The sequence below is a fragment of the Misgurnus anguillicaudatus genome, chromosome 25 (assembly GCF_027580225.2).
Source record: "Misgurnus anguillicaudatus chromosome 25, ASM2758022v2, whole genome shotgun sequence".
NCBI lineage: Eukaryota > Metazoa > Chordata > Actinopteri > Cypriniformes > Cobitidae > Misgurnus > Misgurnus anguillicaudatus.
The window spans coordinates 2,910,241-2,936,619 of NC_073361.2; the positions used below are offsets into that span (position 1 = coordinate 2,910,241).

General features: G+C 43.5%; 1 protein-coding gene across 1 annotated transcript in view; it reads left to right on the forward strand.

Moving 5' to 3' along the window:
• The window catches only part of gnal (guanine nucleotide binding protein (G protein), alpha activating activity polypeptide, olfactory type), a 179,630-nt gene that overhangs the window by 50,220 nt on the left and 103,031 nt on the right, over nt 1-26,379 (forward strand). Inside the window, exon 5 of the mRNA XM_055181632.2 lies at nt 3,124-3,221. Coding sequence (XP_055037607.2) covers nt 3,124-3,221 — 98 coding nt within the window. The remainder of the gene's footprint in view (nt 1-3,123; nt 3,222-26,379) is intronic.

Sequence of the window (26,379 nt, forward strand, 5' to 3'; positions counted from 1 at the left end):
GTTAAAAGAATCAAGCTCCTTGAATAATTCTAGGCATAACATGCTACCCCAAAAGACTTAATTATCAAGAAAAGGTACAACACACAGTACTGTATCAACAACATGTCTTAGAAATTAGCCATAGAGATTCCCTATTCTGGTCAGCAGCTAGTAAAACAATCACTATAGGTTTGATTTGTGTAATCAAAATACATTATTTTACTAAACTATACAATGAGTTATATCCAGTGTTATCCAGTTAACATACTGTAATTAGATGAATGACATACATACTTTAGTCTTCTATTAAGTTCTTTAAACGTGGGCACCATTCTTAACTCTCGCTCTCTCTCTCTCCTCTACAATGTCAAAAGATCCTGCGTGCACGTTCTTGAAGCTGCTCTGAGTTTTTTTCGCTTGAGCTACATATTTTCAACTTGCGCGAAGACGTGTTTAAACGGAAAAGCGCGTGTTTTCGCGGCAATTGCGCCGCCCGATTCGCGTCATTCGCAAATTCAGAAATATGACAGCATACAATGTTACTGTTACACAGAGTAACTACCATACACGTGCGCGGCGCGGGCATTTATAGCATGAGAGAGAGGGAGATAATGCGCGCGTGTATGGGGGAAAGTCATGATAAACTTGATCAGTCGTCTTCTCTGTCAGTAACATCCGTGACAGTTGATGTTTACGCAGAAAAATAAAGTATACGGAGGCGGACTTTCAAAACACCGTCACCAGTTATGGGAGAGAGAGGCGCGCGCTGCACAGAGAGAGAGCATGCGCAGTAAATTAAGCCGAACAGTAAAATATAAATGTGCGCACTCAATTGGATAATTGTAAGTAAACGCGCCAACACTGACAGAATCATGCCATCGTGGAAATAAGATAAATAACATTACTTGAGGGCTGTTTAGTTTGTTTAATAAAATAACAAATTGTTCTCTGGCACTTCAAAGAAAATCATATCAAATTTACTTGACCTTCAAGGGGGGCGGGTGGAGCCGTAAGGAGGGCGGGGCGCCCCCCTTATATAATGGTAGGGGAAACACTGAATTATATTTGCCTTGCGACTGATGGTCAAATTATGGCAAAATAAAATTATTGCAGATGTAAAATAGTAATGGAATGCTACTTGTTACAGCTTTGCACATTTATCAACCCATTTAATTAAACATGGTTTCTGTTACTAGTCAAATGTTTACATTTGAAATTTCAAATCTAAATTGCCATCAGAAACAAATAATTTAAATAATGGTCATAATGCACGACCTAACGTAAATGCGTAGTGACGTAGGGAGGTCACGTGTTACATATATAAAACGCACATTTGCGGACCATTTTAAACAATAAACTGCCACAAAGACATTAATTAGTATCAGTTGACATACAACAACGTAGGAAAGGCCCTCTTTCAACACACTTGTAAACACTGGGTCGGAGTTTCGCGTTCGTCCTCTGTGACCTCTTGATGTCATGAAGTATTGCGTGGGGTCAGCTGGCGCATCACAACCGGATCTACATGACGAGAAGTTGTGCTTTAAAAGTGTATATTTGTTATTTTTATTGTCATAAATGACAATCGTTTTGCTAGATAAGACCCTTATGGCTCGTTTGGGATTGTTTATAGTCCTTTGAAACTCTGTTGAAAAAACTGTTAAGTGTTGAGTTAAGTATTAAATGTTGGGCTGTATTAAAGTCCATTAAAATTAGAAAAATCCTGCAATGTTTTCCTCAAAAAAACATAATTTCTTCTCGACTGAACAAAGAAAGACATCAACATTTTGGATGACATGGTGGTGAGTAAACCATCTGGATTTTTCTTTTAAGAAAATGGACTAATCCTTTAAGTTACAGTATGTCCCCTAATGAGGCCGTAATATTTATTCTGGGGGGAGTCACCCCACCTCACGGCCCCATCAGAGTCCATGTCGCCCCTTGAGCACCTTTCTCACCTTTTTCACCCCTGACCTGGTATCATTTAACTACAGATTATTTATCATTTTAAACATATATTTATCATGTCAGATTTCCATATCATGGAACCTATTGCCCAAGTATGTCTGATTTGTGCTATGTGGTTTTGGCAGAATTGTTGGCAAATAATTAATTTGACAGCATAACATTTGTGAGATGTCTTGGAGAACATTGAGTGTTGTTCATGAGCCATAATGCATTTGTTTTGCATCTCTGTATCTGTTTGTTTTGCTGTATTGTGGTGATTACATGATGGGCCTCACCGGGGGCCTAATTACTGTATATCTCTCCGTATTCTCAGAGGAAGAGGTGTGAAAAACAAACCTGTTTCCTAGAACCCCAACCCCTTATCTACACTTGCTCTGGAGATGAAATTTTTTTTCTTAGGAAATATATAAATGGATGCATACATATTTAAAATATCATCTGTCAGTTAAATATAACATAGACCTTACATTTACTTATATTACACACACTGGTTTCCATGTTTTGTGGGGACATTCCATAGACTTAATGCATTTTATACCATACAAACTGTATATTCTATTCCCCTAACCTACCCCAGTCCCTAACCCCAACCATCACAGAAACCCTTCTACTACTTCACATTTTCAAGATACATCATTATGTTTGATTTATAAGCTTGTTTCCTCATGGGGACATCAAAATGTTCCCACAAGGTCACAAAAACACTGGTATTACTCAATTGTCCCCACAACGTGACAATTACCAGGTACACACACACACACACATTCTGGTTTCCATGTTTTGTGGGGACATTCCATAGACGTAATGTATTTTATACCATACCATACAAACTGTATATTCTATTCCACTTACCTACCCCATTCCCTAACCCCAACCATCACAGAAAACTTTCTGCTACTTCACATTTTCAAGAAACATCATTTTGTTTGATTTATAAGCTTGTTTCCTCATGGGGACATCAAAATGACCCCACAAGGTCACAAAAACACTGGTATTCCTATCTTTGTGGGGACAATTGGTCCCCACAACGTGATAATTACCAGGTACACACACACACACGCACATTCTACCACCACGGTGAATTGGTGCATTGCTTAAGTACTGTATTAGTATGAAAATACTGCCACAGTCACCGTCATTTGTATAACATGCATTTGTGTTGTGTTTTGTTTACAGGAGTTTTTTGAGCATGCAAAGCATCTGTGGGATGACGAGGGTGTGAAGGCCTGTTTTGAGCGCTCAAATGAGTACCAACTTATTGACTGTGCACAATAGTGAGTATCAGGGATATCTGGGTTTTACATCTATAAAATCCAGTACTCCATAAATCCATTTAATCACCCTCAGACCAGTTGTTTCCAGTTTGTTGAAAACATGGCCCTGAATGTGTAGTTCTAGCATAATTTATTTTTAGTTAAAACTCCTTTTTTTTAACTGAAGGACAATCAGACTTTTTTAAGAGTAACTTAAGTGTCCAAATGCTCCCTAGAGGCATGTTGTCCTACAGCAGTGGTTCTTAACAAAAACTTAAATTTTTATAAATAATTTTGGTTTTTAAATAATTTTCATACTGTTTTTGTCACATAAAATTGTTTTGGCGATCATATATTTTTTAGACGTGCAGATGTAGCTTAACGAGCACATGTAAACACGCTTTGGTTAAATTCTAACAGTCATAAGCAGACATTAGTCGGGATCAGGGATCAAGATGGGATCAAGATAATAACAAATTTGTTATTAGGGGAGAAAAACGAGGCAATGTTTTCAATAAAGTAACACATGCAAACACGAAACGTCGGAACATCCGCAGCAAAGGTAGGCGAGAATGGAAAAAACAGTTTGCCATCACTGATTGAGATGGGCAGCCTTTCTGTTTGTTCTGATGTAATATACTTGGCATATGCAAAACCTACAATGTCAATAGACATTTTGATAACACCTATGCAACATTTGACCAAAAATACCCACCTGGATATTAAGACAGAGTTCTCAAAATAACACATTTTGAAAGAAATGAAGGTGATTGCTAATGTCACGCATTATATTTAGTTAATGTTAAAAATGTCATGGCTCTTTGCCAAACACAGCAAACCGTTTAGCGACGGGGAACTAGTTAAAAGCTGTATTTTGAAATCCCAATGTCTATATGATGATCTGAGCAACAAGAGCGAAATAACCAGCATAATTAAACGTTTACTACTCTGTAATGACACAGTTACACATCGAATTTCAGAAATGTCTGAGAGCTTGACAGAACAATTAAAAACTAAGTCACATTTGCATTTGGCTGAGATGTGTGAATTTAGAAACATTTGAGGTAACTGAAGACTTGTTAATTTTGAAATCACTTCATGAACGAAAAAGGGGCGAGGACATTTATAGAGCACTTAGTAAAGCGCGCAAAGACATCGTCTTCATCACTACTGATGGTGCACCCTCAATGAGAGGAAACACAAGGGTCTTGTTGCTGAAATGTGACGATTCGCCCCTGAATTGTTGGTGTTTCACTGTATTGTGCACCAGCAAGCACTATGCAGCAAGTTCAGCAACTTGATTCGAACACGCCCTCTGCTGCACCACCGGTTTGTTGCATTGTTGGACAAAGTGAACAGTGCTTACGGAGACCTCATTCTGCACAGCAAAGTCAGGTGGCTCGTGGGCCGGATATACTTTTTTCCGTGTCAGCTCACATGTTTCTGCGCAGCATTCCATGTATACTCACCTTTGCTATGCGCGGACGCGTTCGACACGTTCAAATTATTACTCTACCAGGCTGCCAGGGCAGCACTGATTCTCGACATTTACAGACGATAAATGAAGAAATGTATCCACTATTGCAAACAAAGTTTAGAACAAACAGGAAAACCAAGAACAGGAATCAAACATTATGGTGACAAAAATTTAAGTCTATGTAAGTCCACATGGAGCAGATGTTCTGTTGAGGCAGGCGTTGAGCTTGGGGAAAGAAGACTCCCTCCAGACGTGGTGGAGCAAATCTGGCTCAGGTTTAGCCAAATGAAAGCTCACCTGTTTGCAACTCAGGAGAACTCACATTGTCATCTTTGGGTTTCTCTGACTCACCCAGCCCCACTCGGGCTGAATGCCATGGCACATCTCTGCTTCCAGGAGTTCTGGAGAGGGTCTGGCAGCTCAGGCACAGCTGTTGCTCATAGCGTTGTTTTGGCCGGCCCGGGAATGGTTTTCAAACCTGGTCTCCCTTATAGACAGCTCCCTATTTCAAGTGTTGACCTGGAGGGATCTGTAGTCTTAGGCAAGGGACACTGTGTTTCACCCCTGCTTAGAGCGAATACGTTTGTGGGTCCGGCCTCTGAAAAGGACATTGTGAAGGCTTTCTACACCCTAGGTCGGGTTACGTGCCCAAGGTTTGGAATAATATTCCACGCCCCATAATATTGCAGGCTTTCAGCCGTCCACTTTTCAAGGACTTTAGCCAGAGCGTGCCTAATTTGTTATGCCCAGTGTGTGCTGTTCAGGTAAACAGAGCAGCTATTTACATGCTTGGGTTCCGCTCAGAATGGGTTCCTGGCCGCCAGGCAGACTTTAAGCAGATGGATAGTCGAGGCTATCCCATGGCCCTCTCCTTTAACCGTCAGAGCGCCTATGACTTTAAACCCATCCAGTGGTCAAGTTTGATATACATACTCAGACGGTGTCACGCTGTAGGGCGTTCCCCAAAGCGTCAGCTCTCTGACACAGCGTCTCGTCTTTTTTTCAGGGATCAAGGGTTACATGTGTATCCCGAGACATTTCCCATGTACTGTAAAATTTTGTTATGCTTCACATTGAACAGAATATAACTTTTTTTTCATTGTTAGAAACAATAAAAGACCATTTGTGACCCTGTACCAGAAAACCAGTCATAAGGGTCAATATTTTAAAATTTAGATTTATACATCATTCAAAAGTCTGGAAGGAAATGCCTGAGACCAAACCATACCTCATTTACAGGCAATTTATGTGCCATAGCCCATGATGCGGTTTCCAGCGATTTTGACCCTGTCGACCTTCCATAATCGCACCCCAACCTGTGAGAGATCCATCTGTTGTCAGCGTCACACCCCAATAACGTGCACCCAGCACAGGACCTTGGGAGAGAAAACATGGCTTTCTCCACATTTTCAGAGCGTGCAGACAATGATGTGTGACTTTGATCATACAAAATGGGTTTCCCATTGGGGAAAAACCCTTGGTCTTTAGCCACCACTGTGGGGGTCTTATACTCAGACCATACTCAGACCTAGCAGTCTCTGGAACTGCTTCACTGTGCGAAGCTGGCCCAGGTTTATCGTTGGTCCTTGAGGAAGCTGTGGGGTAATCATATGGTATCCACCACCTCAGTTGGGAGCATGACATCCTTCCAAAGGTGTATGGTAAGCAGAGACTGCTGCCACCTAAACTTTAAAGGTGGCAGGAGTTAAGCCAGCAGAGAATTGCTCCTGCAGAAACCTCAATACCACATAAACAGGGCAGTTGACTTGGTTTGTCAGGTAAGCTGAACAGCAAGAGGTGAAGTTTCTCCACTTTAGGGCATATGCTTCCCTGTTAAAGGAGCTCTGGAGTAATCATATGGTCTCCACAACCTCAGTTGGTAGCGTGACACCCTTTCAAAGGAGTATGGTAGGCAGAGACTGCTGCCACCTAAACCTTAAGAGTGGAAAGAGTTAAGCCAGTAGAGAATTGCTCCTACAAAAACCTCAGCACCACAACAACAGGGCAGTTGACTGGGTTTGTCACAAGTAAAGTATGGGCTCCACAACCTCAGTTGGGCCACCTGAGCCTATGAGCCTGGCCCACTCAGAGGCCAAACTGACAGCTACCATATCTCTGGCAAACTTTCTTCAGAACGTCTGTGGCAGAGTGATTGGGGGAAAAAAGAGAAAGCCACATCAGGCAGTGTGTGGTGTCCTGAGATGCAAACAGATCCACCTCTGCGCGCCCAAATCCTGGCTGGAGTCTCAACTCCTCGACAATGGGCTTTGCCTTACAGGGCATCTGCCATATGCAAGTGGCCTGAGATCTAAACTGGGGTCAATGAGTACAGTTTGCCCAGAGACCGCAAATGCCATTATCCCAAAGTCAATAACTTTATGATTTTGTCCCTCTCTGCCTTCCGTAACTGTGAGGTATGCATCTATTGTCAGCGTAACACGGCAGCAGCGGGCACCCAAAACAGGCCTTCAGATAGAAACAAAGGTTTCCCCCACACCACCAGAGCATGCAGACAACAATGTGTGACTTTGATTGCAGACCTCCTAAGTAATTTATTTAAGAAACCACCGATATGATGTCTGTCTGGACAACCACCATCATTCCCAATACAATTTAAATGGCATAGCCGAGTGGAAAGAGTTAAGCCAGTAGAGAATTGCTCCTACAAAAACCTCAGCACCAAAACAACAGGGCAGTTCACTGGGTTTGTCACAAGTAAAGTATGGGCTCCACAACCTCAGTTGGAAGACCTGAGCCTATGAGCCTGGCCCCCTCAGAGGCCAAACTGACGGCTACCATATCTCTGGCAAACTTTCTTCAGAACGTCTGTGGCAGAGTGATTGGGGGAAAAAAGAGAAAGCCTCATCAGGCAGTGTGTGGTGTCCTGAGATGCAAACAGATCCACCTCTGCGCGCCCAAATCCTGGCTGGAGTCTCAACTCCTCCACAATGGGCTTTGCCTTACAGGGCATCTGCCATATGCAAGTGGCCTGAGATCTTAACTGTCGTCAATGAGTACAGTTTGCCCAGAGACCGCAAATGCCATTATCCCAAAGTCAATAACTTTATGATTTTGTCCCTCTCGGCCTTCCGTAACTGTGAGGGATGCATCTATTGTCAGCGTAACATGGCAGCAGCGGGCACCCAAAACAGGCCTTCAGATAGAAACAAAGGTTTCCTCCACACCACCAGAGCATGCAGACAACAATGTGTGACTTTGATTGCAGACCTCCTAAGTAATTTATTTAAGAAACCACCGATATGATGTCTGTCTGGACAACCACCATCATTCCCAAGGCAATTTAAATGGCATAGTCGATGATGTCAGCGGCACACGTCGACAACTCACACCCAACACAGGACATTGGGACAGAAGCCTTGGCTTTCTTCACGTTACCAAAGTATGCAAACAACGGTGCGTGACTTTGATCATGCAGACGGGTTTCCCCTCAGGAAAAACCTCCCATGTTGAATGGAGACATAAGCTCTAATGTAAGGAACCAGTTCTTTGATCTGATTTCATCACAATCGGTTTCAGTCACAGCATAGAACTAAGCAGCATCACTGAACGATTATAAGTCCCCTCCTTTTTTGGAACAATAAAGTAATGGCTGTTAGCCGTCATTTCTCTCATGTGGAAGTTCTACAGCCTCCTTGCACAAGAATGTATTCCTGCTCCACTACTGGGGGCAACTGTATGCAGGTGCAGGTTAATTGCGGCTGCCTGTCGTACTATGCGCAGCAGTGCGTGTGCCCTGCGAGGGCACTGAGAGGAAGCAGGGACCATAAATGAGGTATGAGCTGTTTTACTTCAATACGAAATAGAGCCAAGACGCTCACCGCCTCAGCGGACGAGGGTTTCGAATTGTAACACACAAGATCATTGTCTGACTTAATGGCACACCAGCAGCTGATCAGGAGAAAAAAGGCTGTGCATAGTGTACAAAACAACATTACCTCCTCTAGGGGTGGCATGGTTCACAAAACGGTTCGGTTCTATCACGGTTTTATGGTCACGGTTCTCGGTTCAGTACAGTTCTTGTTGTTATTTTTTATTTAAATTTTTAACACTCCAGAAATGTATTATCTTATTAATGTATTAATTATCCATAATTTAGGATACAGTATCAAAAAAGTTATATCATGTAATCATGCACAAACTGAATTTGACTTTAAGCACATTATTAGGACCATCCCTGAGGAAAGCCAGGTGAGATTTTGATACAGCAAGAGGGAAGACATTGATGATTTCAACATGCTTTTCATTTATTTGGCAAAAAAGAGAATGTGTATTGCCATTTACATGAACTTATGTGCATTTTTAGCACACAAAGATAACTTGCATTTATCAAAATGCCAACTAGGTGTGGCTCTAAGATTTATTACTGAGAGGCTGCTTAAATACTGCAGAGAGTATGTGGACGAGAGAGAAACATAACGTTTATACCTGTAATATTTAAATCCGTCTCTTTTGTCCACTTTTAACTACTTCTGTCCTGATTACTTTGAGGGGCAATTTATTAAATAAGATCGCGCAACTTTCACACAATAGCAAAATGAAACTATGCGGAAATCAGCCGCTTTAGTTTTATCAATGAAAGGCTAAAAATAGCGCTAAAGATGTAAAACATTGTGTTCAGTAGCTCAGATTAGATAAATGGTCGGAGAGAAGGCGGTCTCCTGTGGCTGTTCGAACACATTCAACCCATAGACTGCAGTTCTATCTGTTGTTTTATTTCCGCTGTCTTCATAGGTAACATGAAATAAATAAAAATTCCAAACACCAAACTTATACGACGATGGCGCATCCTTCAACTCCGGGCAGACTTCCTTTTCTCTCCCACTTGCCATTTCTATACGTAACATAACCTGCAGTACTTATACTCCAAACCAGTCACCTCTTCTTTCGCGCGAAATGGAAACACGCTATCTGAGGTCACATACAGGGCATGAGGCTACATTGCGCATGAACCGTTGAACCATGTGTCGCATTAAATGAGACCCATCCAATGTAGCTACTGCCATCTATTGGCAGCTGTGCATTATGATGAACTTGAATACATTTAGGAGATAACACGCGCTCACATGATCCAAACCATGTTCCAGCGCGATCGTCCCCCTTCCCTACTCCATGTACGCACTCACACTACTTTTATCAATCTGAGCCCGGGCGTGCTTTCGTCATTAGAATGCATTTGTTTTGAGCAAAGCAGGAGGTAAAGCACCCTCTTAAAGGCGGAGTCCACGATGTTTGAAAAACGCTTTGGAAAATTAGACGGGCCGTCTACCAAAACACACGTATAGCCAATCAAATCAAATCAAATGCCGGGTTGCGTATGTGTGAGGCGGGTCTATCAACAGAAGGTCCAGATTCTATTGGGGTAGGGGCGTGTTTGTTTAGGTGATTTCAAATATCAACATTGGCTTTCAAACATCATAGACTCCGCCTTTAACACTGGAACCTATGGTAATGTTAAGTCTGTGTTTTTTATTCAGTTGTATGAAGCCCTCTCACATGCCTATGATATCGCTATGATATGATAGTTGATCTGTCGCGTGTGCACCATAGATATTCACTAGCCCTGCTGCATGCATTAAAAGGTTTTAATGAAGGCAAAAGAAGTTGAGTGCTCGCGCAGTTGACGTCTCTCCTTTTTATTAAAATGATACAGGCTGTTCTAGAGTGTCTGTTTCATGCATTAAATTTCTCAGAGAACCTCTGAGTTCGTCGAAAAACAGTAAGTAAATTGCTCTGGAATTTTTACGGAGGTCATCAGAGAAAAACACTGACATGGCCGATTCGGACGGGAATAAAAACACAGAGGACCTCTGAGAAGCACAATTTTCTCAGAGGTCCCCCTGTAAAACTAATCTCGTCCGAGTAGGGCTTTTGAGATTTATCAATATGGACGTTGGCGTACGGCATGGCACGCTCAAATCCTACGCCAGCTCAGGAGGTGGTGTACGCACGTTTTGAGTTAGTGCGGAAATGCACCGAAAAAAAATCCTAACACAACAAAACGCACTGACAAACTAAAATAGTATATGATGTATTATGACCCACTGTAAAAAAAACAACAACACTTTTTTTGTGCAAAATGAACTTCAATGTTTAATTTGTGTGACTTTACCAAAGCATTTGATTTGTATGCATATGTATTCCTTCAGTTGCGACCCTGTGCGCTTTACCTGACGTTTCAGGGCAGAGCGCGTGAGCGGAGGGATGAGCGGTGCGGTAATATTACCATCAGAGCGCCTTTCCGAAAATTTTGCTCGCTCAGCACCGCTCGTTGAACCCAGAATGCCCTTTGATAATTTGCTAGTTCGAGAATCTGTAAAAACGTCTAGCAATAAGTTATGGAATTCAAGCCTTATACATAAATGTAAAGTAAATATCAAAGTTAAGATTGGAATTGAAAGGGAATGCAGAGAGACTGTAAAAGTTAGCAAATATTCATCCTGGAAACTGAAGTGGCACATTGCAAAAAAGCACAAGGATGTGCTACGAAAACATGGTAATGCATCAAAATGTAAGCTAGTTACATTCGATGATAAATAAATACACATGAATAGGTAAGGTAAAATGCTTGTGTCGAATGGAGCCGTAAATCCGATCATGATGACATGCGGACAAAATCATGGCCACGAATTATCTTTTATGCTACATTATGGACACTTCTTTTTCTTATTTAGTATAAAGTTTGGCCATGAATTTAGAATTCGTTCCCAATATTCAACAGTTTGTTCCTTGGAATTAATTATTATAATATTTCGTAATTACTATTACAATTATTATTACTTCAAATTATGAATTATTCTAGTAAAACATGTGGATGTCGTGGAAACAAATTGTTAATTTGAATTATATCCGGAGCTCCGTATCAAACTGGATCTAAGATATAGCTAACAAACAACTGTATGTAAATACAGAACACACACTACAAAAGTTACTACATCATTTAAAAATATTATTTAAAAAAAAATTAACTAAACCATTAAGCAGACATTGAATTTAGATGTAGGCAACAGTAAATAATAATAATAATAATAATAATAATAATAATAATAATAAATAATTCTTCTTCTAAATATCAATAAGCATCATTAATAATAAAAATAATAATAAAAATATTACAAATTGTCATGCAATTATTAATGTGTCTTTCTTTAAACTCCCAAATAAAACAATTTTGTTGGAGACTTGAATTTATATGGGCGTGTTATTCTAATGGCGATCGTTTTCAGCCAGGGCATTTATGAAGGGCAGGTATTGCTTACACCTGAATTTCAAAGGTACGCAGTGCACAGCTTCATAAATCAGGCGGTGAGGGGAGTGTAAGCATAATCTTACGCCAACATATATGGCCGTTTCTACGCAAGAATGATAAATGAGGGCCAATGAGTCTCTCAAAAAATTTAGTGATGATAGTGTATGAGGCAACTGGCAGGTGTCTTTGGTACTTACAGTGGGGCAAAAAAGTATTTAGTCAGCTACCAATTGTTCAAGTTCTCACACTTAAAAAGATGAGAGAGGCCTGTAATTTTTGTCAAAGGTACACGTCAACTATGAGAGACAAAATGAGAAAAAAAATCCAGAAAATCACATTGTCTGATTTTTTAAGAATTTATTTGTAAATTATGGTGAAAAATAAGTATTTGGTCAATAACAAAAGTTTATGTCAATACTTTGTTATATACCCTTTGTTGGCAATGACAGAGATCAAACGTTTTCTGTAAGTCTCCACAAGGTTTTTACATATTGTTGCTGGTAGTTTGGCCCATTCCTCCATGCAGATCTCCTCTAGAGCAGTGATGTTTTAGGGCTGTCGCTGGCCAACTCAGATTTTCAACTCCCTCCAAAGATTTTCTATGGGGTTGAGATCTGGAGACTGGCTAGGCCACTCCAGGACCTTGAAATTATTCTTACGAAACCACTCCTTCTTTGCCCGGGCGGTATGTTTGGGATCACTGCCATACTGAAAGATCCAGCCACGTTTCATCTTCAATGCCCTTGCTGACGAAAGGAGGTTTTGAGTCAAAATCTCACGATACATGGCCCCATTCATTCTTTCCTTAACTCGGATCAGTTGTCCTGGTCCCTTTGCAAAAAAACAGACCCAAAGCATGATGTTTCCACCCCCATGCTTCACAGTAGGTATGGTGTTCTTTGGATGCAACTCAGCATCTTTCTCCTCCAAACACAAGAAGTTGAGTTTCTACCAAAAAGTTATGTTTTGGTTTCATCTGACCATATGACATTCTCCCACTCTTCTTCTGGATCATCCAAATGCTCTCTAGCAAACTTCAGACGGGTCCGGACATGTACTGGCTTAAGCAGGTGGACACATCTGGCACTGCAGGAATTGAGTCCCTGGCTGCATAGTGTGTTACTGATGGTAGCCTTTGTTACTTTGGTCCCAGCTCTCTGCAGGTCATTCACTAGGTTCCCCCATGTGGTTCTGGGATTTTTGCTCACCATTCTGGTGATAATTTTTACCCTACGGGATGAGATCTTGCGTGGAGCCCCAGATCGAGGGACATTATCAGTGTTCTTGTATGTCTTTCATTTTCTAATAATTGCTCTCACAGTTGATTTCTTCACACCAAGCTGCTTACCTATTGCAGATTCAGTCTTCCCAGCCTGGTGCAGGTCTACAATTTTGTTTCTGGTGTCCTTTGACAGCTCTTTGGTCTTGGCCATAGTTGAGTTTGCATTCTGACTGTTTTAGGTTGTGGACAGGTGTCTTTTATACTGCTAACAAGTTCAAACAGGTGCCATTAATACAGGTAACAAGTGGAGGACAGAGGATCCTCTTAAAGAAGAAGTTACAGGTCTGTGAGAGAAAGAAATCTTGCTTTTTTGTTATTGACCAAATACTTATTTTCCACCATAAATCGCAAACAAATTCTCAAAAAATCAGACAATGTGATTTTCTGGATTTTTTTCCTCATTTTGTCTCTCATAGTTGAAGTGTACCTATGATGAAAATTACAGGCCTCTCTCATCTTTTTAAGTGGGAGAACTTGCACAATTGGTGGTTGACTAAATACTTTTTTGCCCCACTGTATCAGTGATGCGCGGTCAATGTATAAACAACCCTGCACCCGATTGACGTTTTCAACCCGCCCGCAACAAGGACCGCAAATTTTTTTTACCCGACTGGCTTCCTGGCCCGCATTTTTTAAAAGTAGTAATTTTTAAAATATCATTAAAAAATACTTCTGGATGACCTGTAACCGCAGGTTAGGTAGTACTATAAGTACTATAAAGCTATTAGGGATGTTCATTTTTGTCAACAACCGCAGGTTGTTAACCGAACATTAACCGGTAACTGATAAGATTTTAAAAAATAAATTGTCATTAAGTCTAAATACCAATACAGTTGATGGTTCTCTGTGACCCGGTAAAACAATACAAACATTTGATTTAATTAGAACATGCAAACAGCAGCAGCGAATCAACAACAGAATCAGGATTCATACATTATGAAATTTTCACGCAACATTAAATTATCAAAAGGCATGTGATCAGTCCAGAGGATTAATATCCAAAGTGGGCAAATTATCTCTTTTGTGTCTTCCTTTTCTGTTTATCGTCATGGTCTAGGACAGCAAGGGCGTAGGTTTGCTCCTGGCATTGGTGGGGACATAAATAAAATGGTCGCATTGCAAAAACTGTTTATCACCGTTTACTTGACATAAACAACTCAGTATGCAGTTTACTCAGTGATATCTGACTCGCCACCCCTGGTGCCATCCCAAAATTTAATGTACTATAATAAACAATTCGTTATGTCCTACAGCCTAATAAACCGTAACCGTAACTGTTTTAAGTCTTTGTCAAAAAAAAAAATCACATTGTAACATATATGAATCCATATTTACTTTATAACATTGAAGAATATGCAATTAATATTTAATTCTTAATTTAATTTTGCCAAAAAAAAATCCCAGTGTTGAAATAGGTATGTACAGTCAGGTCCATAAATATTGGGACAGAGGCACATTTTGTGTTATTTTAGCTTTTTACCAAAATGTATTCCAGTTACAGTCATATTATGACTATTGGCTTATAGTGCACACTCTCAGCTTTATTTTGAGGGTATTCACATCCAAATTGGCTGAAGGATTAAGGAATTTCATTCGTTTAAAGGTTCTCTAAGCGAAGTCACGCGTTTTAGACCATACAACTTTTGTTGTTACATACAGCAAACATCTCCTCACTATCTGCTTGCTTCCTGTCCGCTGATCAAACTGTAAAAAAACGCAATCTCTGTAGACAGCCCAGCCTCCACAAACTGCAATAATAACAAACTGGCCAAACCTACACCAGAAACCATAACAACGTGTTCTAACCAATAAAAGGCAAGAAGGATTTGGGGGTTGGGTTTGGGCGCATTCATAAAAGCACGGAAGTGAGGGGGAGGAGTTAACTACGCTCAGTTTGTTTGAAAACACATTTCAAAAATCAACACACAATTTCGCTTAGAGAACCTTTAATATGTAGCTCACCCTTTTTAAAGAGGTCAAAAGCAATGGGACAGTTGACTTAAAACCTGTTTTATGGACAGGTATTGTCTATTTTTAAATAATTTCCTCATGAATGACAGATGTTAAAGGTCTGGAGTTGATTTTAAGTTTGGCGATTGCATTTGAAAGCTGTGGCTGTGAACCCAAATCATTCAGTTCAGGGAGATCTCCATGCAAGTGATACAGACCATATTTAGGTTTCAAAAACACAACAAATCCATCACAGAGATGCCAGGAACATTAAGAGTGGCCAAATCAACAATTTGTAAAGGGTTTTTTCTTTATCATGGAGAGGATAATGGGATCATCCACCACTGTTATCCTATTTAGACATACAGGATTTTTATGTTGCTGAGCTAACCAGTGTGTTGTTTTTTTAATCAGGATGCACCAAATTGAACACTCTTAATGTTGACTGCCATCTCTCTGATAGATTTGTTGTGTTGTTTTTGAAACCTAAATATGGTCTGTATCACTTGCATGGAGATGTCCCTGAATCAAATGATTTGGGTTCACAGCCACAGCTTTCAAATGCAATCGCCACACTTAAAATCAACTCAAGACCTTTAACATCTGTCATTCATGAGGAAATTATTTAAAAATAGACAATACCTGTCCATAAAACAGGTTTTAAGTCAACTGTCCCATTACTTTTGACCTCTTAAAAAAGGGGGAGCTACATATTAAACGGCTGTAATCCCTTAATCCTTCGGCCAATTTGGATGTGAATACACCCAAAATAAAGCTGAGAGTGTGCACTATAAGCAACAACATTCATACTATGACTGTAACTGGAATACATTTTGGTAAAAAGCTAAAGTAACACAAAATGTGTCTCTGTTCCAATATTTATGGACCTGACTGTATCATGCTGTTTCCTGAACAACGTTTATTAACGTTTCTGTAGTTCACATTAAATCTTTTTTTCATCAACAGACAGTTAATCAGTGTGAAAAAATAGTTTGTTTAAAATGCAACCTTACATTATGTCTACATCTGTGCAAGTATGACCACAGTGCAGTAATGTAAAGTATTCAGCAATTAGGGACCCCCTAAATAACCTTGCCACCCCATTTATAAAAGGTTGACACAAGTTTGCAACTCCTCAGGTTAACATGGGATTGTTGTGTATTGGTGAAAACACTGTCCTTGAGTCATTATGTGACACAACTTGTTCCGTATTTTGTGCATGAAACAGTTACAGTGGGTATAATAATACTTTCTTCCTCACTTACCTGTAGCCCGAATAATCACGCACGTCTTGTTGAGTGAACTTTGGCGCATTGTACAAAGTGAAACCATCCTATCACATGTAGCGAGTAAAAGTCATAAAGTGATGTGAGTTAGAGAGGCGGGACTAAAGAAATGCAAAGCCAATCATATTAGCGATGTGAGTTACGGAGGCGGGCATTGCAGAGAACGAAAGCTATTAACCGTTTGTGTACCACATAGAGCGTTATTTTTACAGAACGGGATTCCAAAAGATTTCTAATCTCATTTAAATGATTCCTGAAAAAAAATATAATAAGTAAAAAATAGAAAACACAAGAATAAGACGGACATCAGTGGTTATATATAAATACAGATTAATTGTTTGGTCGAAATTATTGCTAGGGACAATTCAGTCTTTCCTGAATATTGGACATGTCCCTAGCGTCCCACCCTTAATCTACGCCCATGTAGGACAGAGGCTTTCACTGAAGGTCTGTCTGGATGCGCGCAGGCGGGCCGCATCATCTTGCGCACACATGTGCATGCAGCTTCCAAACCATACTCGAGCACAGCAACATACGCAGTACAAATGATTTCTCAAACAAATTATCCTTTTACCAGACCGTTTGGGCAGCACTATTCGTGTCAATTACAGGCCATTAACAAATTAAGGATATAAAAGTTGTAAAATGTCTGTAGGCACATGTCAACACATACCGTGCTTCAACAAATATGTTTTTCTTTCAATTGATAATATTAATCCGTCATAAATTCTTACATTCGGTTAACGGTTAACCAACTGGTCAATATAAATAATCCTACTACGTAGCATACACACGACTACATAGTCATGTGTGTATGTCTAAGATTGTTTGAATCAGGATGTCTTCCTCTTATGTAGCTGTGGCTAGGGCCGCCTGCTCTTCTATTTTTAGCAGTTCAGTGTGAAGTTCTAGCGGTTTTGGGTCACATGATTTGGTTGGATGAAAGCGAAAATCCCAGCTGCTCTGTAAACACAGGAGGGTCAGCCGCAGGTGAAAAGATGCTGGGGTTTTATACATGACACATAATCGCTAGGGCTGTGTTTTGGCAAGGACCTCAAGATTTTGGGAAACATCAATCAGTGTTAGGGCTGGGATAAACTTTTTTTTACGATTAATCTAGCAATAATTTTCGATACATCGATTAATCTGACGATTCTTTTTTTCTCCGATTCGATTTTGATTCTCGATTATCTCCTCATTAATTGACTAATAGCAATTTATACATGTTGATTTACATATTTGAATGAAAAAAAAAACATGAATTATTTTACATTGCAATATATGTTTATTGCTCTTACAATTCCAAAATAAAAAAGACGATACAAGTGCAAAATAATGTATTCTTAGTCAGAGGTAGCTTTCAATATAACCTTGAAAGCACATAGGCCTAGCTTACTGAAAAAAGTTAATTGTGTAATTCTTCTTTCAGATGAAAATAAAAACAACTTGATGTTTCACGCCACAAGTGTGAGCAGTGGATATGCGTTGCATGAGCAGCGCGTGAGGAGAGTATTTGCCGTGCGTGGCCATTGTGCTTTCACACTTACTGCGTTTGCAGTGCATAATGTGCAGTTTAATAACAGTATAAAAATCTCAAGTTTGCATTACTTTATTTTACATGCATTTATTAGCAAAAACCTCTTCAATGCGCCTTTTGGTGGTCAGTGTAATTTTTATAATTGCGATTTGTTTAATCAACATTGTTTTCGTTCTGTTCTGGTCCGTGTAATGACAGATATAAGTAAGCAATAAGGTACGAGAGGCTGTGCTGTATCGTGAATAAGTAACGGCTGAAGGGCGTTGTTAGGCACGACGCGAAGCGGAGTGCCTGCAACCCCTTCAGCCGTTACTTATTCACGATACAGCACTTGCCTCAAGTACCTTATTGCTTTTATAAAACGGTTGCCACACAATATTAAAGTAAAAAAAAATATTAGTCCAACTTTCATGAAGTTAAATCAATAAAAGCATTCCTTCCGCTAGAAAAAAATAGTCCCTGACTGCGAACAACAACATAAAAGCTCAAATAAAAACAACAAACTGTTCTCAGACTTTGTCTCATTATATGTTTATGTGTTGCTAAGGGTGTTGCTAAGGGCGCAGTGATATTAAATAGAACCATTGGGTAAAGCGGTCATAGCAGTGTTTTATTGTGAATAAAGCACACCTGTTGACCAATCAGAATCAAGGATTGGAACTAGCCGTTTTATAAACACAATTATAGACATAAGAAGCACATGGTACATTATTAAATCTGTTTCTCTGAAGTTTACAAAAAATGAAACATTTCACTCTGTGAGTGAAAGCATGATGCAATCAATTGTGTTTCCCTTCAACAATATGGGGTGGTTTTCCAGACAGGGATTAACTTAAGCCAGGACTAGACCTTAGTTTAATTAGGAAATATAACTAGTTTTAACAAACATGCCTTACTAAAACATTACTGGCCACTGATGTATTTTAAGATATGTAAGTGCAGGTGGTTTTCAGTTTGGACAGCTCTTCCATTTATTTTAGTCTAGGACTAGTCTAATCCCTGTACAGGAAACTGCCCCTATAAATTATAAGCATAAGATTTAGATTTATAGATGTTTCTCTAAAGATTATTAAGATAGATGAGGAGTTATGTAGTGCTGGGCAGAGAGTGAATGACAGTGCGGTCTTCTGGCAACAGTGTGTTTTTAAATATTTTATTGGTTTCTATTAAATTGCTCAAAGTCATAACTGTTTAAAACACACTTGGCATCACATTCATGATTTTATGGTAAAATTACACTTTTTTGCATCAATCCACGAGCATTTAAAACATAAACAAAGCACTGTCACTTTAATTGAGCATGAGCAGTGCAGCAAAAATAGAACCAACGTCGAAACGATCGCAGCACTGCTGCTTCAGCGCCGCTCGATTGGCACACGCTGCTCACGCGTGCGGTGTGCATGTTTTAACTTTTTAACATAGGCGCTGAAAAAACATGCACCGCTTATGCACTGCGAATATTTGCGGTGTGAAACCAGCTTGGAGCCACTTGCGTTGATACTACTCTTCTGCGTCTGCATTTTAGGTCTGACGAATTGACGTGCATATTTTGTGTCACCGTATTCAATACGAAGGCTGCTTACGTAATCAAGCCTGATTTATTTAAAGGATAATTCCGGTATTAAACACTTTGAGTCTCACTCCTGGTCCGCCCCGGATGAACTACAGTGATGGACACAGAAACTTTGACAATGGGTCGTGTCTTGACTTTTCGACTGATTTAGAAGCATCTCTTGACTGCTTCAGAATGGAAGTCAATGGCCATGCACAAACATGTCATTAAAACAACACTTAACGTTCATTTTCAAAACTGTGCTACTCACCGAGTGGTTCGTGGTGTTCGTTGATGATTAAAAACAAATATATTGGCGCAATGTATGATTTCAATCCGTGTTGTTTGCTATAGTGAAACTATTTATTCAGATACCTTACAACCGCGTATATACTTCCGCTCTATATTTGAGTCTGAAGCATGAATGAACGTAGTTCAACAAACTGTAATAAAACGGTAGTATACTTTCAACATCAAGTTTATTTATAACACTTACACCATCGAATATGTTTTTCATCAGCAAAACAATAAAGAAAATATTTTGCAGAAACCCCAGTGCTCCGTCATGCAAGTCAACAGATCGTCTCGGTTACGTATGTAACCCTCGTTCCCTGAAGGAAGGGAACGGAGACATCACGTCGTGACCGACGAATTGGGAACCGCTTCGCGGGTGACCTATTTACTTCGAGAACTATCAAAAACGCCAATGAACTTGGCATGCAGGTATTTGCATAATGCCGGCGCTGCCCCGCCAGGTGCGTATATAAGGGGCAGGTGCATAATACCAAATCAGCTATATTATTGCTGAGAAGCCGAGCAACAGTGCCCGGCCTGAAAACAGCAATGGAACAGCAAACTGTGGCGACGGGACGTGACGTCTCCGTTCCCTTCCTTCAGGGAACGAGGGTTACATACGTAACCGAGACGTTCCCTTTCAGTCGGTCACTACGACGTCACGTCGTGACCGACGAATTGGGAATCCCTACCAAAACGCCACTGCAGCTGAACCCTTCCAGTGCCTGCAAAAGCCCTCCGCCCTCCACATAAAGGGGCGGAACCTAAGACAAAATGCAGAAGGCCGGTCACTACCTGTTCCTTAACCCACGATAGTGAAGCAGCGAACTGGGGAAGCGTCTAAACTGAGCGGAGCTAGAACACTGCGGAAGCCATCCCCTAAGAAGGTTAAATGGATGACATAAAAATATATGAAACAACCGACAGGTTGCTCAAAATAAAGTCTCTGAACAATACATGGTATGTTGAGAGGTGCAGAGCAGGCTCTGCTAAGGAAAAACGTGGAGGATTAGAACCCCACGGACTTTACACACAAATGAACCCCACGTAGGGGACAAATGTGGACGCCTAGCCTACACAGGTTTACAGAGAATACATCAGTGATAGGTTGACAGCGGATGCTCCGCAACACCAGCTATCAGGGCGGTGGAGGAGAGGCAAAAACAGTTTTTGTGACGTTTTTGCCCCGATGGCCTTCCATATTGGTGCAGCTGTACAGCACCAAAATAGAGGCTCCAAGCCGACACACGAGCCGACCCTCGGCATTCTTAACTAGTTAGTAGAAAGAACCCGAGTGGAAACCGGTTCGACACGAACACTATAGAATCTTGTGAACGTATTAGGTGTCGCCCAGCCTGCAGCTCTACAAATATCTGTTAGCGAGGAACCGCGAGCCAGTGCCCAAGATGATGCCACACTGCGTGTAGAGTGGGCACGTAAATTAAATGGACAAGGCACATTCTGCTTTTGATATGCAAGGGCTATAGTATCCACAATCCAATGGGACATCCTCTGCTTGGTGACAGCTTTTCCTTTCTGCTGACCACCGTAACAAACAAAGAGCTGATCTGAGGTCCTAAAACTTTGCGTCCTGTCTATATACACACGTAGTGCACGAACAGGGCATAACAAAGCCATGGCTGGGTCTGCCTCCTCCAAAGGCAGTGCTTGGAGATTCACCACTTGATCTCTAAAAGGAGTGGTGGGAACTTTACGCTGGATGCAGCCGGCCCGAACTGAAGGCACGATTCATCGACCGAAAATGCATGAATATCCCCTATCCTCTTAACAGAAGCCAAAGCAAGGAGAGTTAATGTTTTCATTGTAAGAAATTTAACACTCACACTATGCAGAGGCTCAAATGGGGCTTCCTGGAGTGATTTCAGCACCAAGGACAGGTCCCAAGGAGGAATAGAGGGAGGACGCGAAGGATTCAGTCTTCGAGCGCCTCTGAGAAATCTAATGACTAGGTCGTGCTGACCCACTGTTCTACCGTTTACGGGTGAATGGTGAGCTGATATCGCAGCGATATCGACCTTAATAGTGGATGGTGACAGCCTATTCTCCAAACGACGCTGGAGATATAAAAGCACAACACTAATCGGGCATTCTCTGGGGTTTTCACTTCGGGAAGAACACCAGTCGACAAACAGGTTCCATTTAAGCGCGTAAGCCTGTCTCGTAGACGGCGCTCGCGCAGCAGCAATAGTGTTAGATACCTCTTGCGGTAAATCACTCATATCCTCCGTGCCCCATCCAGAGACCACACATGGAGGTTTCACAGGTCGGGGCGCGGGTGCCATAATGTGCCCTCTTGTTGAGAAAGAAGGTCCTTCCTCAGGGGAATCTTCCACGGAGGGGCTGTCGCGAGGAGAGAGAGTTCTGGAAACCAACTCCTGGTTGTCCAATACGGTGCCACCAACAGCACGCTCTCCTCGTCCTCCCGGATTTTGCATAAGGTTTGCGCAATGAGGCTCACCGGAGGGAACGCGTATTTGCGCATGTTTCGCGGCCAGCTGTGTGCCAATGCATCCACGCCGAGCGAGGCGCTTTGCCGAAACGTCTCCAAATTTGCTGAACCGCAATGGGGTGGAGTCGCCATTCGCCGGGACGCGCAGCCCGAGAGAGCGCATCCGCCTCTACATTGAGCGTGCCCGGGATGTAAATGGCACGAAGAGACCTCAAATTCTTCTGACTCCAAGTGAGGAGGTGACGGGCGAGATGCGACAGGTGACGCGAGCGTAAACCGCCTTGACGATTGATGTACGCCACGGTCGCAGTGTTGTCTGTTCGAACTAATACATCTTTGCCCCGTAACTCGTTGCTGAAACAGACGAGCGCAAGATATACAGCCCACATTTCCCGGCAGTTTATGTGCCAATGCAGCTGGGGTGTCGTCCAGACCCCCGAAGCCGCAAGCCCATCGTACGTGGCCCCCCACCCCGTGTCTGACGCATCTGTGCATACTATCGCATGCCTGGAGACCTGTCTCAGAGGCACACCGGCTCGGAGAAACGCACGGTCTAACCACGGAGTGAAAGTGCGACGACACGCAGGTGTAATGATAACACGGTGAATGCCGCGCAGCCACGCTCTCCTCTGGACTCGATCGTGAAGCCAATGCTGAAGCGGTCGCATATGAAGCAGTCCGAGCGGAGTTACAGCTGCGGCTGCTGCCATATGCCCCAAAAGCTTCTGAAATTGTTTCAGCGGGACCGCGCTCTTGCTCTTGAATGTATTCAGGCAAGTCAGAATCGACTGTACACGCGCTTCTGTTAGACGAGCTGTCAAATCGATCGAGTCCAGTTCCATACCGAGAAAAGAGATTCTCTGCACGGGGCAAAGCTTGCTCTTTTCCCAGTTGACCCGAAGACCCAAACGAGCGAGGTGTTTTAAAGTTAAATCTCTGTGATCGCACAGCGTCTGACGTGTTTGAGCTATTATTAGCCAATCGTCCAGATACGCGAGAATGCGCACACCTCTCTCTCTCAGGGGTTTTAAAGCCCCCTCCACTACTTTGTTGAATACACGGGGCGACAGAGAGAGCCCGAATGGGAGGACTTTGTACTGGTATGCTCGCCCCTCGAACGCAAAGCGGAGAAACGGCCTGTGCCGGGGGAGAATCGATACATGAAAGTACGCGTCCTTCAGGTCGATAGATGCGAACCAATCGTTTGGACGAATGCATGGAAATATGTGTTTGGGCGTCAGCATTTTGAACGGCATTCTGTGAATTGCACGGTTCAGCGAACGCAGGTCCAGGATCGGTCGCAAGCCGCCGCTTTTCTTGGGTACAATAAAGTAAGGGCTGTAAAACCCCGACCTCATCTCGGCTGGAGGGACCGGCTGAATCGCGTCTTTCGCCAATAAGACAGCGATCTCCGCACGGAGGACGTGCGCATCGGCAGCTCTCACCGTAGTGAAACGAACGCCGGAGAATTTGGGGGGACGCCGGGCAAATTGGATCGCATAGCCGAGACGAATCGTGCGTAAAAGCCAACGCGACGGGCTGGGAAGCTGTTCCCACGCCCCCAGATACCGTGCGAGGGGGACTAAAGGCACGATCGATGTACCCGCGGCGGGCGCAACGGAGGTGATCGCCGGTGTGAGCGTAACGGCCGCACCGACAGCAGTGTTGTGTGTGATAACACTCACCTGAGTCCGTTGCTGGGTGGTTGAGTAAGGGAGGCTCTGCTGAAGACACCTCACACCACTCGATGCACCCTCTGGCGAAGGAGGAGGGAGACGATGGGTTATGAGCCCGTAGCTGTCTCCTACCGCCTGAGAAGTCGGAGAGCGCGGTGGGGTTATGAGCCCGTGCGTCGCTCTCGTTCTCCTCTGATGAGTCGGAGAACGAGGGGGGGTTATGAGCCCGCTCGTGTCTCCGGCGCTCATCTGAAGACCTAGAGATGGAAGTGGAATTCCTCTTTTTGTGAATTTGTGGGTGCCGACTGAAAAGTCGGCGGAACAGAAAAATGAAACAAAAGATTCCCCAACCGGCCCTCCTCCGGTGGGGGGAGTGGTGCCTTCACCATCTCCCGAAGAGCGATCCCCTCCATCTCTAGGTCGCCCGTCTCAGGGCCGCTTAGATCTTCTTTTACCACCCTTTGAAGCGGGCTGAGCGGGCGGGGCGGACTGCTGACGACCGGTTCCTCGCTTCCTAGAAGAGCCCCGGGGAGGAACGGAGGCAGCCGCTGCAGGACGCCCTCGGCAAGGAGCAGGCTGAGGCGCCGACGTGGATGGGGCAGGCGCAGGACGCTTCCGACGTGGCATGATCTGAGCGATGGCCTCAGTCTGCTTCTTGGCCGCGGAGAATTGCTGCGCAAACTCCTCGACCGTCTCGCCGAACAGGCCGGTCTGGGAAACCGGAGCATTCAGGAGCCGGGTTTTATTGGCGTCCTTCATGTCCGCCAGACACAGCCAGAGATGGCGTTCCTGGACTACCAGGGTAAACATCGCACGCCCGACGGCGCGTGCGGTGACCTTGGTCGCACGAAGCGCCAGATCTGTAGCCGCACGTAGTTCAGAGAACTCCGCCGAGTCGTGACCTCCCGCGTGCAGATCCCTCAGAGCCTTAGCCTGGTGGACCTGCAGCAATGCCATGGCATGCAGGGCAGAGGCTGCCTCCCCACAAGCCTTGTAAGCAGCACCGGACAGCGCCGAAGACTGCTTACAGGCCCGTGAGGGGAGAGTAGGCTGGTCCCGCCAGGAGGAAGCGACACCGGCCGGACACAACTGCATCGCGACCGGGCGCTCCACTGACGGGATACCAGTGTACCCCTTGGCATCTCCACCCTCGAGAGAGGTGAGAGGTGAAGGCTGATACGGCCGGTTCCGGGCGGAAAACGGGGTTTTCCAAGACCGCGTCAGCTCTTCATGCACCTCGGGGAAGAAAGGCACCGGGGGCGAGGACTGAGAAGCCCTGGCACCCCCGAAGAACCAATCATCGAGGCGGGACGGTTCAGGTGGGGGAGGTTTAGTCCACTCCAAGCCGACCGCCTCCGCCGCCCGAGCGAGCATGGCTGCCATCTCGGGGTCGAACGCGGAACCCGCAACCTGGCCCGAAGGCGGGAGCGGATCCGGATCGACGTCCGAGGCTGACAACCCCCCCTCCGACGTTACGGTGGACATCGCGTCAGGTGGAGGCTCGACAGAGCGCGAGGACACCGTAGAACACGGGCCGCTCGTCTCCATCGGGACCTCCGCTGGCAACGGATCAGGGCGCTGGGAGCTACTGGACGAACCAGCAGACCGACCCAGCACCGTTATACGGAGGTCATCCTTCGCAAGTTTGGTAGCTGCGCCCTTAGCAGCACCAAACTGGGAAGGCGGGGGCCGTTGCCGGAGGAACGACACCCGTCTCCGCAAATCCGCCATAGTCATACCTTCGCAGATGGGGCATGAGCTATCACGCAACGCTGCCTCTGCGTGCTGGAGCCCCAGACACGAAAGACAACGCTTGTGGCCATCCTGGGGGGCGATGAACACACCGCATCCAGAAACGGAGCACGGACGGAAATCCATCTTTAAAAAGACGACCCCGACCGTGACACGAATGAGTGGCTGTCTTTAAAAAGACACAAAGCTCAAACGTGCTGCTCTTTCAGGGAAATCACTCTTTTGTGCGAGCTGGTGAAACACACAGGGAGAGGCAAACGCACTCACTCGAACTCAAGTCCTAAAAAAAAGAGACAGAGAGAGAGAGAAAGGGTGGAGAAAACACTGCGAGCCTCCGCTGAGGTGTCTTTGCCCAACCAACTTCAGCAAGCTGAGATTTTTTCTTTTCCCTTAGAGACAGGATCTACGAAGATCAGATTAACAGCTTCTCGAGAGCAGATGTCTGCCGGCTTCGAAGCAATAAAGCTGATTTGGTATTATGCACCTGCGCCTTATATACGCACCTGGCGGGGCGGCGCCGGCATTATGCAAATACCTGCATGCCAAGTTCATTGGCGTTTTTGATAGTTCTCGAAGTAGATAGGTCACCCGCGAAGCGGTTCCCAATTCGTCAGTCACGACGTGACGTCGTAGTGA